This window comes from Macadamia integrifolia, chromosome 11 (assembly GCF_013358625.1).
Source record: "Macadamia integrifolia cultivar HAES 741 chromosome 11, SCU_Mint_v3, whole genome shotgun sequence".
In the NCBI taxonomy this organism is placed as follows: Eukaryota; Viridiplantae; Streptophyta; class Magnoliopsida; order Proteales; family Proteaceae; genus Macadamia; species Macadamia integrifolia.
In genome coordinates this window covers 10,422,542-10,437,226 of record NC_056567.1, presented here as the reverse complement: position 1 = coordinate 10,437,226, position 14,685 = coordinate 10,422,542, and the positions used below count along the sequence as shown (strand labels likewise).

At 38.0% G+C, this 14,685-nt stretch overlaps 2 protein-coding genes across 4 annotated transcripts; both read left to right on the top strand.

Annotated features, from left to right (window-relative positions):
- The first annotated feature begins 370 nt into the window (after window positions 1-370).
- Window positions 371-3,839, top strand: LOC122094401 (cationic amino acid transporter 1-like). 3 transcript variants are annotated; one of them, XM_042665193.1, is made up of 3 exons: window positions 371-386; window positions 1,460-1,914; window positions 2,186-3,839. In XM_042665193.1, exons 2-3 carry the CDS (start codon window positions 1,491-1,493, stop codon window positions 3,565-3,567), a joined length of 1,806 nt encoding a protein of 601 aa, XP_042521127.1. In that variant the 5' UTR covers window positions 371-386; window positions 1,460-1,490; the 3' UTR covers window positions 3,568-3,839. The 3 variants fall into 3 exon arrangements, with proteins under 3 accessions (XP_042521127.1, XP_042521125.1, XP_042521126.1); XM_042665191.1 differs by lacking the exon at window positions 371-386 and adding an exon at window positions 419-896; XM_042665192.1 differs by lacking the exon at window positions 371-386 and adding an exon at window positions 419-1,223.
- A 3,501-nt stretch (window positions 3,840-7,340) lies between these two features.
- Window positions 7,341-10,349, top strand: LOC122092671 (cationic amino acid transporter 1-like). Its single transcript, XM_042662901.1, has 3 exons — window positions 7,341-7,444; window positions 8,355-8,771; window positions 8,856-10,349. Exons 2-3 carry the CDS (start codon window positions 8,369-8,371, stop codon window positions 10,250-10,252), a joined length of 1,800 nt encoding a protein of 599 aa, XP_042518835.1. The 5' UTR covers window positions 7,341-7,444; window positions 8,355-8,368; the 3' UTR covers window positions 10,253-10,349.
- Window positions 10,350-14,685: the final 4,336 nt, after the last annotated feature.

Genomic DNA, 14,685 nt, shown 5'->3' with positions numbered 1-14,685 from the left:
AGAGCTCTTTTATCAGTTTTTAGAGGCTCAGGTTAGGTGATCATTATAAGGGTATTAAATGGATCCAACCACGCACTTTTATATTCCTTTTGGAAAAGTCTAGGTCAACCGTTGTGTTTTCTGGACTTGTGTCACTCTCTTCCTCTGACGTTAATGAAAAGACGCCCATGCCCCGACACTGCTAATTGGAACCGCTAATTCTAAGAAACCATCGACGTGCCCAACCTCCACCCATTTTGTTCCTTATACAACTTTACAAACTCGACAGGGTGGGCTACTTAGGAAAATTGACGATTCAGTTTCTATAAATCAAATTGGTTTGCTTTCCTTCGCTGGCAAAACTTCTTCCTTTCATACATATAAAGTACCCCGCCGGCGATTTTCATGTGAAACAACTTCTGAGTTCTATATTACAGCCTCTGCTTTTTTTTTTTTTTTCGGCAGTCAACTTTAATAGTTGACTTTTTTTTTTTTAAATTAATTAAAAAAATAGAGATTCTCTAGTTGGATCTGAATTTTCTTGTTCCTGATTCTAACCCACCTTTATCGATTTTATTGTCCATTGATTCTTGATACTTCACGCGTCTAAGTTGCGTGATGATGATAGTTTGAAAAGATTTTTTTTTTTTTTTTTTTTTTTTAATATTGTTTTCATGGGTCTATAATCTATATATAATTAGTTATGGGTTGTCTCTCTTTCGATCGGACAGAGAAGTTCAGTCCCTCTTGACTTCTTTCTATTTTTATCTCCATTCTCCATTTGCTACACAGAGGAGATTGGAGAATACTCTGTTCTGCAAATTTTCTGATTAGATGAATTTTGGGTTTTGCTCTACAGAACTCCAAATATTCTGAGCTTTTTGTGTCTCTCAACTTTGATTCCTCTTTTGATAGAGGTAACCTTGATTCTCTCCTTTTGAATCTCTTTTTGAGAAAAAAATTGCGTCTTTTTTTGTCATTTCTTCCACTGGTTCCTTATCTGTTTTTTAGGATTTTTTTTTTGTCATTTCACTCTACTGTTGGTTGAAGACTCTGAACTCTTTCTGGGTTCTGAGATTTTTCTTGGGTTCTATTTGGATCCTTTGTCGATGGAGCTAATTTATTCTCTTCGCTGAATTTTTGAAAAAAATTGTATTTTTTCCCCCTCATTTGCTTCCTCTGTTTTCAGAGTTTTTGAGAACTTTGTTCATCTATTCCTAAAGGAGCAATCTTTGAGAAGTAAGGTTGTATCTCTTCTTCAACTGGTTTTTCCTAAATTTTTGAAGCATTTCGTTCTGGGTTTAATCCAATTTTCACTCCCAGAGAAAACCCGTATCTCTCTGCAACTCCATCAACCAACCATTTTATAATTCCTTGTTTGAGGTTTCCTGGAATTAAAAGCACTCGTTTTGGGTTTAATCCATTACCCATATCTCTCTGCAACTCCACCAATTAACCCTTTTGTAATTTCTTGTTTCAGGTTTCAGAGGTGATATAGATTCGAAGACAAAATGGGTGGAAGCGGCGGTGATTATAGTGGAGGAGGAGGAGCAGTGAAGCGGAGAGGATGCTCGTGCACAAAAGATGATTTCCTTCCTGAGGAGTCTTTCAAGAGCTGGAGCAACTATGCCAGAGCTTTAAGCGAGACAGGGTTGAGATTGAAGGATCGGGTACTGACTCGATCCTTGGAAATCACGGAGTTGACCGAGGTGAGGAGTCGGAGTGAACATGAAATGAAGAGGAACCTCACATGGTGGGATCTTATCTGGTTCGGTATCGGCGCCGTCATTGGTGCCGGAATCTTCGTTCTTACAGGTCTAGAGGCAAATTCCGTTGCCGGACCCGCCGTTGTTCTCTCCTACGTCGTCTCCGGCATCTCTGCCATGCTTTCCGTCTTCTGCTACACTGAGTTCGCCGTTGAAATTCCAGTTGCAGGTAAAGTTTACTCTTCAGTTTTCTGTTATATGGTATCATTTATATTTCTATGTCTTAGGTCTCATAAATTGAAATTGTTGTGTTTGGTATGATTTTTTTACCTCAATTTACGATAAATTGACACCACCGCCGCTGCCACCACCACCACCACTACTATTTGGTTGGGTTTCTGTGATTTATTCTATTCTTTGGCTTTGCCCATTTGTTGTTGGAGTTATGTGGTCAATTAGAGTGTTCCACACCACTTATTTTTTGCTGTGATCACACACAGGTGGATCCTTTGCATACCTCAGGGTGGAGCTAGGTGATTTTGCAGCCTTCATTGCTGCCGGCAACATCATCCTTGAATACGTAATCGGTGGAGCTGCCGTGGCTAGGTCGTGGACATCCTACTTTGCCACCCTCTGCAATCACCTCCCCAATGATTTCCGCATCGATGCCTCAAATCAACTTGGCGCAGACTATGGCTACCTTGACCCAATTTCCATTGGGGTCATCGCCGCCATCTGTGTTCTCGCCGTCTACAGTACCAAGGGCTCATCCCGCTTCAACTACATCGCTTCCATCCTCCATGTTATCATCATTCTTTTCATCATAATTGCCGGCCTTACCAAGGCTGACACCAAGAACTACACCCCATTTGCACCCTTTGGGGTTCGCGGCGTCTTTAAGGCCTCGGCGGTGTTGTTCTTCGCCTATGTTGGGTTCGATGCAGTGTCTACATTGGCTGAAGAAACTAAGAACCCTGCCCGGGATATCCCAATTGGATTGGTTGGGTCTATGTTGATCACTACTACAGCTTATTGTGTTCTAGCCATCACATTATGTCTAATGCAGCCATATGAGCAGATTAATGTGGATGCTCCTTTCTCCGTTGCATTCCAAGCAGTTGGGATGAGTTGGGCTAAGTATGTTGTGGCTGCTGGGGCATTGAAGGGCATGACCACTGTCTTGCTTGTTGGGGCTGTGGGTCAGGCAAGGTATTTGACTCACATTGCTAGGACTCACATGGTTCCCCCATGGTTGGCTCAAGTCAATGAAAGGACTGGGACTCCTGTGAATGCCACTATAGTCATGCTTGTTGCTACAGCCATTATTTCCTTCTTCACTAGTCTTGGTGTCCTCTCCAACCTTCTTTCCATCTCCACACTCTTCATCTTTATGATGGTTGCCGTCGCACTTCTTGTCCGCCGTTACTATGTCACCGGTGTGACACAGCCAAAGCACCGGAACATATTCATTATTTGCATTGTCTTAATTCTTGGATCCTCAATTGCGACCGCCACTTACTGGGCTACGAGCACGAACGGATGGATCGCTTACACAATAACCGTGCCAATATGGTTATTGGCTACTATTGCCTTGTGGGCGTTTGTTCCACAAGCAAAGAAACCAAAGCTATGGGGGGTGCCACTAGTACCATGGTTGCCTTCAGCTTCAATTGCTATCAATATTTTCCTTCTAGGTTCAATTGATGGACCATCATTTATGAGGTTTGGAGTCTGGACTGGACTGCTCTTGGTTTACTATTTCTTCCTTGGGCTTCATGCTTCCTATGATACATCGAAGGAGTTGACCGAGAAAAGGGTTCAGGCAGCTGCATCGGCAAAGATGGAAGAGGGAGTTAAAAAGGTAGTGGCAGAGGGGATGTAAGTGGTGTGAACTAAAATGGATTCTGTGGCTCTAGCTGATTTAAAATAAATCAAAAATTGTAATTTATGAGCTTACAAAAGCGCTTTACTAGCTAGTCCACTACTTAGATTTCACCATACTGGTATGGAACTAGACATCATTTTAGGGATCTAAGAAACAATGCCTTGTACTGGGTGAACTAAGGGTTGTAAGAGTCTTTGTTTGTTGTTTGATGTTGGTTATGTACATAACTTCAACAATTTGGTTTTGGCAGATTAATCCTTCTTTCAACACTTTTCCTTCTTATTGTGTGAGTTGAAATAACAACCATTGTCTCTGGTAATACATTAACATTGATATACTAGATTAGTGAGTTCACATACTTTACAGCGAGTGGTGAGGTGCAGTGAGCATCAAACTATTGAGAGCATTTGGACACACGTTCTAAGGGACTCTTAGCCACCTGATGCACCTAGATTAGTTCCTCTGTTGGCTTCTCGGTTCCCTGTTTAGGAAGAATCGAGATATGGGCCAACAATGTACTAATTTGGGCCTATATTTAGTTTCCTCAGAGAAGATACTAAACTGGGTCATTACAAACTTAAACACTGCAGAGCCCAGCCCATGAAAGAAAATTTTCATTTATTCTTTTGTCCTGTGCGACCGCCACCGCCGCCACCACCACCACCACCACCACCATGCCCCATAATCACGACCACCCCTCCCCATGAAACTCCCCACTGCCCTATATCCCGTGCTGCCTCCTCCACCTGTCTCCCCCTCCCTGACCTCTCACCCTCACCCATGCTATCACTTCCCTAAAACCCTCTGCCTCTACAACCAAACCCAACCCCCACCTCCCGCCTCCTCTTCCCTCACTACCCTCTCTTTCTCCCACCCTCCATTTCTGCAAAACTCTCCACCTTACCTTTTTTGAAAATCTCCTTGCCACACACCCCGTGCCAAAACCCCCACTGCACCCCTTCTAAAAGCCCCCACCATGCACTAAACATGTAAAATCCACCACCCCCCCCGCCAAAAAAAAAAATATAATGCCCTCTGCTCCGTTTGATTGTAGGGGAATTAAGGGAAAGGGAAGTGAAAATTTCAAACTATATAAATAAAGTTGTAATCACCATCCCAAGTGATTATATTACCAATTTCAAATTATTCTATATTTGGTTACTAAAATTCACTTTACTTTGCATCCAAAACCCTTTCCTATAAAATCTAAAATAAAAATTACATGTAAATGTATCATTACTAAATATGGTAAAAATTAGTTTATATGATTGTGGGGTAAATATTACAAAAATTTTCATTTTTAAATTTGAAAATTTACTTCCTTCCCTTTATATTTCCCTTGCAAACAAACATAAATCCATACTAATAAGGCAAGAGGTAGTTTTATAAACTCTTAATAGATATGTAATTGTTGTTCTCCTCGTACCCGGAAAAAAAAAAAAGAGAGGTAGTTCTATGTAGTTAGTAGTTACTTCTATATTTTCCACATTCCCCAATCAATGCATGTTCTGCTGCCTTTAATGTTGTTTTTTCGGTTGGTTAGTGCATTAGAGTAAACACCAAGAAAAATACGAAAGTAAACAGACAATAGATCCGCACAACACAAATATTTAATTAGGTTCACACACCGGTGTGGTGTGCTACGTCTTCGGGTGAAGAAGAAGATGTTTTACTATGCTAGATCCGCACAACACAAATATTTAATTAGGTTCACACACCGGTGTGGTGTGCTACGTCTTCGGGTGAAGAAGAAGATGTTTTACTATGCATGTGGTGTGCAGAAGAGAGATTACACCCAAGTAACGGTGTGAAAACTCGCCCAAAAACCCTAGCTCGAAAACCCCCCAAAAATACAATGACTTGCTCAACAAGACAATAGTACATTATATACTCCAAGTCGCGGGTCAAACCATCGGGTTGCGGTCAATTTGATCAACCCTATCGGCCCAACCCCTCTGCTTCCATCACAGATCTCAGAAAACTTTTCATTCAAGTTGCCACCAAAATATATTGGAGCGGATCAATCTTGGTCAATAGAGGTCAAGAATTCGAGACAAACTTAACATAATGAATTATAAATTCGGATTATGACATATTAACAACTACTTTGACGAGTTTGAGAGTCTGAGACAGTTGGGTAAGGTTTCATCTAAATCTTAAACGGTTAAAATGAGGCCCTACTAATATAACTAGATGGGATAATGAAGTGGCATTTACTTGGAAATCTTACTTTAACTTTGGAAATTTCAGGCAAAATCTCTGTGATTAATGGTCGTAAATCATTAGAGCCTTTCTTTTCAGTTTTTCAGAATTCTGGTCCATTTCAAACAAATATATATGTATAGATTTTCTATTTTTGGGTCATGCATTTCAAACATATTGGCTGATATGATTTAGGAGACTCGAGCATGTACATAATTTGTGGTAATTTATCTCCCAAAAAATTAAATTGGGGTAAGTTGGTTCGTAATGAGGAGGGCGTGCATGGGGCTCCCGCCATTGTGGGGTTTGGGGAGAGTAATAACATATGCAACCTTATATCCTCTTCATGGAGTTGTTGTTTCCCAACTTGATCCCGTGACCGCTAAGTCACAATTGAACAATTTTTTTACCTATGAGAATTCTTCAGAATGACATAATGGTAAGTCAATTTCAAATTACTTAAATTTTTTTTTTTTTTTTTTTTATCCTGGGTTTAAAAAGCTTTCAAGAATATGATAAGAGACCATCAAAAGAAGGATTTTTTTTAATCAAGTTTTCCTAAGGTCATAGTCAATGGGAATCCGTTCACTGCAACCCAAGTTGCAACCCTACTATACTATGATCTTTAGATCTGGCATTCCTCTTTTCATGTGGAATTGAAATGAGTTTCCTCATACCAAAAAAAAAAAAAAAAAAATTTCTTCTCTATTTCAAGATCTATATATAGATAAACCAGCTTCAAGGTAGTGACGGTTGAGATTGGGTTTCTATTGGCACTCATCTCTTAAATTAGAAGTTTCAGTTCTCAGCCTAAAGTTTGCTCTTAGACTATATATGTTTGATTGTAATGGAAATTCAAAGGTTAAAGAAGTGAAATTTTTAAATTAAAAAAATAAAATTTTTATAATCAGTACTCTGTGTGATCTGATGTGGTTGCATATACTACTTGAACTTTTTACCATATTTAATAATGATACATTTTACATGTAATTTTATTTTATATTTTATATCAAAGGGTTTCAGATGCAAAGTAAAGTGAAATTTAACAACCAAATTGAAATAATTTGAAATTAATAATATAATCATATGGGGTAATGGTTACAAATATTTTCTCTTTAAGTTTGAAAATTTCCCTTCCAATCCCTTTTAATTCCCTTTGCAATCAAACAAAGCCTTAGTGGTTAAGACACTTTCGGGTGACGTCATAGTACTCCTTCTAACTCCATATATAGCTATGTAATTTCACTACTCCCCCTTCATTTTAGGAATTCTTTCACACTTAACAGTTAGAGAATAATGTGTTTAAGTGTCAACCTCTCATTGAGGATCATATACTTTTTCAAAGGCCATTCAAACTCTTTTAAAGCTTATGCCCACTTGTATAGGGATAATCCCCTTATGATACGGGCACCTAATTGTACTTACTGGATTGGGAATTAATTCCAGAGAACAAATAATTCAAATTCCTTACCTTTTTTTGACAAAAGAATCTGATATTATTGTTTTCAAATTCGATGGAGCTGCTTCTTGCACAATACCTCTTGTCTCTTTCTCCTGCTTTGTTTTCTCTTTAAATGTGCTATCTTCCCCTAGTGTTGTTTTGTTGTAAGCTTTTCTGAAGTGACTTTTCTCTTCTCTGGATCTCATCTTCTCTCCAAATTTTAAGTCCAAGGTAAACTCAACTCTGTTGGATTCTTTTAATTCTACTTTATTTTCCCTGTTTAAGAATCTTCCCCACCCACCACACCCCCCACCCCACAAAAAAAAAAAGAAATCCTCTCCAGCATGAATGTATGCTTCTCATTTGTTTTGTCCTTTCTTCTGAAAAGACTCATAACACATAATTTCTTTCTCCATCTATGAGAAACAGGGGGTGGGTGCATTATAATGGCCAGAGAGCTCAAGTCATAATATAGAAATCCTTAGGTGGCTAAGAGAAGGGTGTTTCTGAATTTAATTGGTTTTCTAAATTGTACATTTAACTCAGTTCTGTAGATGCATGCATGGTTCCAAACAACATCAACTCTTAAGGCTAACTTGTTGAATCAAGTTGAGAATATGAGGATGCTTGAAATTTTGTAAAAGTGATTTCATAATTCTTTCATTTGTTTCTTCTTTGATCTTATGTGTTTTAAGAAACAGTGAATGTATTAAGATGATGCCTAAGAAGCCGCAAGGGGATATCCGAGTTGGCAAGGAACCTTCGCCTCAGAAAGCGTGCGGTTCTGAGTTCGACTCCTCTTAGCTCCTTGGGGCCACTGACACGTGGGTGTTTAGTGCTCTTCACTGCTTTCGGTGAAAGTTGAATGATTCTTATTCAACTCCGGTATGACCCAGTTCATGCGATTGTGGGGTCATTATGGGTCTGCGGGATAGTCAGGCCAAAGGCCTGAATACCCGTCATTAGAAGAAGAAAGATGATGCATAAGGAAGATAGAAGAGGCCTGGGATAACCCTTACCAAAAAGTATTAACCATGTTTTAAGAGAGGCCAAACAAAATTGAGCATCAAAGAAGCTTCAAAAGTACTCAAACAAATTCTCACACTGATAATTTTCTATCATCTTTTCCTATTTACCATAGCTTCAATAATACAAATGGAGACTGAAAGTGGAGCATTGAGAAGGAGGGCATGTTCTTTTACAAAAGCTGATTTCTTGCCTGAAGAGTCCTTCAAGAGTTGGGGGAACTATGCAAAAGCATTGGGAGAGACAGGCATGCGGTTGAAGGACAGAGTTTTTACTCGGTCCCTCGATGAAATTGAGCTCAATGAGATGGAAGCTCAAAGTCAGCATCAGATGAAGAAGAGCCTAACTTGGTGGGATCTCATATGGTTGGGCATCGGTGCTGTCATTGGTACGGGTATCTTTGTTCTCACTGGTCAAGAGGCCAAAATTGATGCTGGTCCTGCTGTTATTCTCTCATATGCTGTCTCAGGTGTCTCAGCAATGCTATCTGTCTTTTGTTACACTGAATTTGCTGTTGAGATCCCTGCAGCAGGTACATCCAAAACAGAACAAGCTCTGTTTCTGATTTAAATTCCGTTAGCAACAAATTTATCTGAAATTTCTTTGTTGGTTTCAGGTGGCTCATTTGCATACCTTAGGGTGGAGATGGGTGACTTTGTAGCCTTCATCGCGGCTGGAAACATCATATTTGAGTATGTGATTAGTTGTGCAGCTGTGGCTCGTTCATGGAGTTCCTATCTTGCAACTCTTCTCAACCACAATGCGAATTATTTCCGTATCATTGCCCACAACCTCCCACAAGATTTCAACCAACTAGATCCAATTGCTGTCTGCATCATTTCTATTATAGGCATTGCAGCCATATTCAGTACTAAATTCTCTTCGCGTTTCAATTACATTGCTTCTATTCTACACATTCTTATCATTGTATTCATTGTTGTTGCTGGCCTTACTAAGGCTGATGTTAAGAACTATACTGAATTCGCACCTTACGGAGCCCATGGCATCTTTAAGGCATCAGCAGTCCTCTTCTTCGCATATGTTGGATTCGATGCAGTTTCAACCATGGCAGAGGAGACTAAGAACCCTGGTAGGGATATCCCAATTGGTCTTGTAGGATCCATGACAATCACCACATTTGCTTACTGCTTAATGGCAGCCACACTTTGCCTAATGCAACCCTATGATCAGATTGACCCTGATGCTCCATTCTCTATAGCTTTCAAGGCCACAGGAATGGATTGGGCTAAGTACATTGTTGCACTTGGGGCCTTAAAGGGTATGACGAGCGTTTTATTAGTCAGTGCAATGGGTCAAGCAAGGTACCTTACTCACATTGCTAGGACACATATGGCCCCTCCTTGTTTGGGTTATGTCAATGAGAAGTTTGGGACACCCATTAATGCCACAATTGTAATGCTAGTTGCAACTGCTGTCATTGCTCTGTTCACTGACCTTAATATCCTTGCCAACCTCCTCTCTATCTCAACTCTATTCATCTTCATGCTTGTTGCGATCGCTCTCCTCATCCGGAGGTACTACGTGAGCGGTATAAGCTCATTGAGACACCAAATCTTCTTTATCACATTCATTCTAGTTATTCTTGCATCATCTGCTGCAATTGCAGTATGCTGGGCAATAGAAGTGGCAAGTTGGATACCATTTCTACTTACATTGATTGTGTGGTTCCTTTCGACACTTGGACTAAGGTTGTTTGTTCCACAAGCTCGGAATCCAAAGCTATGGGGTGTTCCCCTAGTACCCTGGTTGCCATCGGCATCGATTGCTATCAACATCTTCCTTTTAGGCTCCATCGACGCGAAGTCATACATGCGGTTTGCAGTATGGACTGGTGGCCTCTTGGTGTACTATTTGTTCTTTGGGCTCCATGCTTCATATGATGCAGCAAGGGAGTCAAGTGACAAGAGGGCAGAGGCTGCTAAACAACTGCAAAAGATGGAAGAGGGATCGACGAATTCTCAAATGGGGGCAGACATGAATACATGTGGTTAGATTTGTGGAAATATGATTTGGTTTTGTAAAATCTTATTGTAATCGAAGTTGTCAAAGAGGAAATTGTAAACTAACTCTTTTTTGTCCTTTTTGTAAATCATACTTCTTTTTGGATGTAAAAACATACTTTTTCTTTCAACAGGGGTTAAAATCTTATCACTTCCCATGTACTTCAAAAACATATAAGATAGTGACACTTCTTGAGACTAATAAATTAAAAATCACTTCATATATATATGGTAAATGAAAATTTTATTGAAGGGGGAGCAGGAGGTACTCAAGGCCTCCTGATTACACAAATCAAGCAACCAAGGATTGCCAACAAAAATGCACCCGTAACTATTTGAATAAGAAATTTAGAAAGATTATTTGGCACAATTTGCCAACAATACAAATGCCTTCAATTCGTGATAGGAGGAAAGAGCTTAATCATTTCTGGGTTGTACCCTATTCTGATGCAGTTGTATTTTAAGACAACCTAGAAGTGTATAAGGTACCATTTGAATTCTATATAACTATTAAGTTATTATTATAGCAGCTTCCATAATTTCTTCTTAGCCTTACCATCTATTAATCAGTATTTTCAGTTTGAACAGGCTAATGGGTATAGCAACAAGTGGATGGGCTAGATTAGGGATGTAACGTGACGACCCCAAATTTGGCTTAGGATTTTCGGACATCAACGGTTCACATGATCTTTAAGTTCTAGGCGATAATGAACCAGAGTAGTATCCACACACAACATAAGTGCAAGCAAGAGCTAACTAAAATAATATAATATTACAATTTAAAGTTCAACTATCTATTTCAAATTCCAAACTTAAAGTAACGATGAATTAAATTACGTCATCAAAGTCTAATCAAAGTCTACATCATCTAAAAATAAAAATCATTATCTTCTTCAAATCCATAAGCAATGTTCTCCTGTTGATCAACAATAAGTTCAACATTCACATCATCTCCACAATAGACTTCACCGATGTCATCTGTAAGTTATGAGGGTAAGTCTCTGAGAAGAAATTTAGTAAGTAAGTAGAACCACCACACTAAACAGGTTTGAAATCACAATCATACAACCAATACCAGGAAAGACATATATTATATAATATAAATAATTTTTAAGTAAAAAAAAAAAAAAAGGCATACAACACATATTTACATTGCTACATTTATATCGCCGTATAAGTACATATGATAACTCAAAAGAAACTAAAAACGAATTGACAATATCATCCATGAATGCCAATGCATCATAGTATCACATTGCCTCCTCTCAACATACGGAAACTCGTAGAAGTTATCTAGTGTCCAACCTCCCAAAGACCAAGTCATACCACCTGAAAGTAAAATAACAATTGATAGATCCTACCGATGAAATGTTGCGTCATCTAGTAATCCACAGTTTCATTAAGGAAAATTTTAATAAACCAATCCTCACCTCAACATTATAACGCCAATGTTGATAAGGCAAGACAAATAATAATAAAGCTATCCAAGAACAAAAATACATACAAACAAGTTCAGAATTCAAGTGTGATCAATATTCTTATTCCACTCCTAGTGGGTCTCTATGAGAAAATAAAATCAAGTTCAGTTTTTGTAAAAAAATAAATAAAAAAATAAATAAAAAAATAAATAAAAAAATAAAAATAAAATAACAACTAAAAAATAACAAATCAATGATCAAAGAAGTCTCACATTCCTCTTCAATCAAGGCTGGCAATGTAAAATACCCTTACCACAACAATAGTGCATCATATATCAAATAATAAATTTATGTAAAGCAGAATTTAAGAAAATATGCACACACAAAAACTCATATGGTATAAGAATCTTATAATACAGATAGTACACTACTCCATGCAATCATAATTACAATTTAACACATAATATTAATAAGTAACATTATGTAATCAATATTTGATTTGAAATATTCTGTTATATACACATAATGCAAATCATAGAACAAAATACAATTCATTCCTCATTCTCTAATGTACATAACATTAGATTTGCAAAAATCAGATTTTTAATGGAAAAACACTATGAATTGAAATCCAAGGTTCAGAATAGTATTCATAAAATTATGTTTTGAATAATATTTTAAACGCAAGCAAGTTATGGTAGATGTTCCACTCACTCTGATGTCGTTTCAAATATCAGTTTCGTTTGTCGTTCATGATAGAACAATCTTTGTATCTTCTAATACAATTTCATTAAAATTATGCCTAAATGATGGTTTGCCTACTGACATAGAAAAATAGAAAATAAATATCTCTAGAATTTTAAATAAGTTGAAATTAGATCCTATTGAAACCTAATTCATTTATATAATTCCCATAAGAAAATAGCATCAGAAAACCTTTTTAGGTTAGGTATCAATCCCCTAAAAAATGGTCTTCAGACTGTAATAGATTTTATCCAACAAATTTGAAAAACTCATTAGCACAGTTTCCTAAAATCAAATCACTTCCAACTTTTTCAGGAATTTAAAAGTCTCACAAAAATTGTCACAGTAAAAAAAATCAGATAAACAATCAAAGTCTATATTCTTTTATCACCAACCCCATTCCCGAATATAGAAAACTTTCCTGATAGTGACCTGTCCGAGTACATGAATTGTTTGGTGTATCAAATTAACTTTTAATTAAATGAAAATTTTAGGAGGTCCTGTAAATATATGTATGTACTCTCAATAATTATTTTAATCAAAACAAAACCTTTTCTTCTTTGTGCAGTAGACTATTCAGAATGAAATGCAGTAGATACAGTTCCTGCTTAAGCCATTGATCCTCAACCACCAGCATCCGAGCTAGTTGTTGATCTCGTTGCTTGAGTTGCTCGGGATTTCTGTCTATGAGCGAGCGACGTGTAGCATGCTGGGAGACGGGGGGTGGGTGGGCATAGGGATGGATGGGCAATACGAGACATAATGATTATGGTCGAATCGGCAGGATGGGTGGGTGAATCGCATCGATTGCATCAACGACATGATGATCGTAGTTCGAGGTGATGCTCGGCATTGGCATCGTTTAATGTGATTTGCTTCTTCCTTCGATGCTGCTTTTGCCCTTGCCACTATAGAGGTAGGGGCCCTTAGGGAGCGCTGCCTTTGCCCTTGCTTTAGCCGCCTTAGCCTCTTCCTCTGCCTTTGTTTCCTACCACGCCATGCCGCGGGTGCTTCTGCGGCTGGGTCTTGCTCTCGATCAACTGAGTAAACTGCTGCTCCTCCAACTTGCTTTCGTGATAGCCCGCCTTACAACAAAGGGCTCGGAATTACACACGGCAACTCCCCGAGAAATAATGGTGATTTTGTCTTCGGCGGAGAGCCCTATTAGTAAGCCCATTAGGTTGTTGGGAAAATCTAGTCTTCATCTTGTTCGGTTGGTTCCATGAACATGCCTTATACGTTTCGTTCGAATAAGGAAATCCGCCTACTCAACTCGAGATAGCACTTAACTATAGAACCAACTGGCATGTTCACCTCGAACCGAAACAATCTCTAACTATGTTCAATAATATGAACAATCTCTGACTACTGGTCTATCCAACCCAGAAAATATTCTTAACATGTCAAAATCTTCTTTTCGCTCTCATTAAATTCATAATCCAAAATTCCATACATTTAAATCATGGTTTATCCCCAAGTAGAACATAAAAAACAATTAAATCATAGGCCAAAAACTCTTACCTTGAAAATCATTCTTCTTCTTCTTCTTCTTCTTCTTCTTCTTCCTTCTCTTCTTTCTTTCCCACGATATTTTTTTTTTCCCTTAAATAGAGGGTGAGAGATAAGAGAGCCACATTTTTGGTTTCTCTCTCCCCTGAAGTTATTCTACGATGTAGTTACATCTAATGGATGATTTTTAGTACTTACCAAGAACTAATGCACTTTCATTGGCCTGGTATCCTCACTTTAAGTCACCCTAACCCTACAATGGTTAAATGACAAAAATACCCCTGAGTCAGATTTCAGGGTATTACACGTAAAAATCAGATCGATTAGATTGAACCAACCAAAATCAATCCAAATGGATCAAAATTGACTAACCAAACTCCTTATCGATTTGATAATGGTTTGGTTTTTAGAAACCATTAAAAAACCAAAATCGATTTTTTTTTTTTTTTACTAAAATTGAAAAAATAATAGCTTTCATACATCTCAGAATTTGAAAAAAGATCTCATACGTCCCTCACTTTTATAAGAAATTTTTTAATAAATCCACTTCGTTAGAAAAAAAATTTGTTAAGTGGTGATGTTAGCAGCTTACTATAATCTAAATGGCCAAACTATCCTTGGGTATTGGTAAATTTACCGTTATACCCTTCAATTTTAAACCCCAAATTGGTAAAGTGCAAACCTCCTTCTAGCTTTTTTTTTTTTTTTTTTTTTTTTTTTTTTTTTTTTTTTTTTTTTTTTTTTTTTTTTTTTT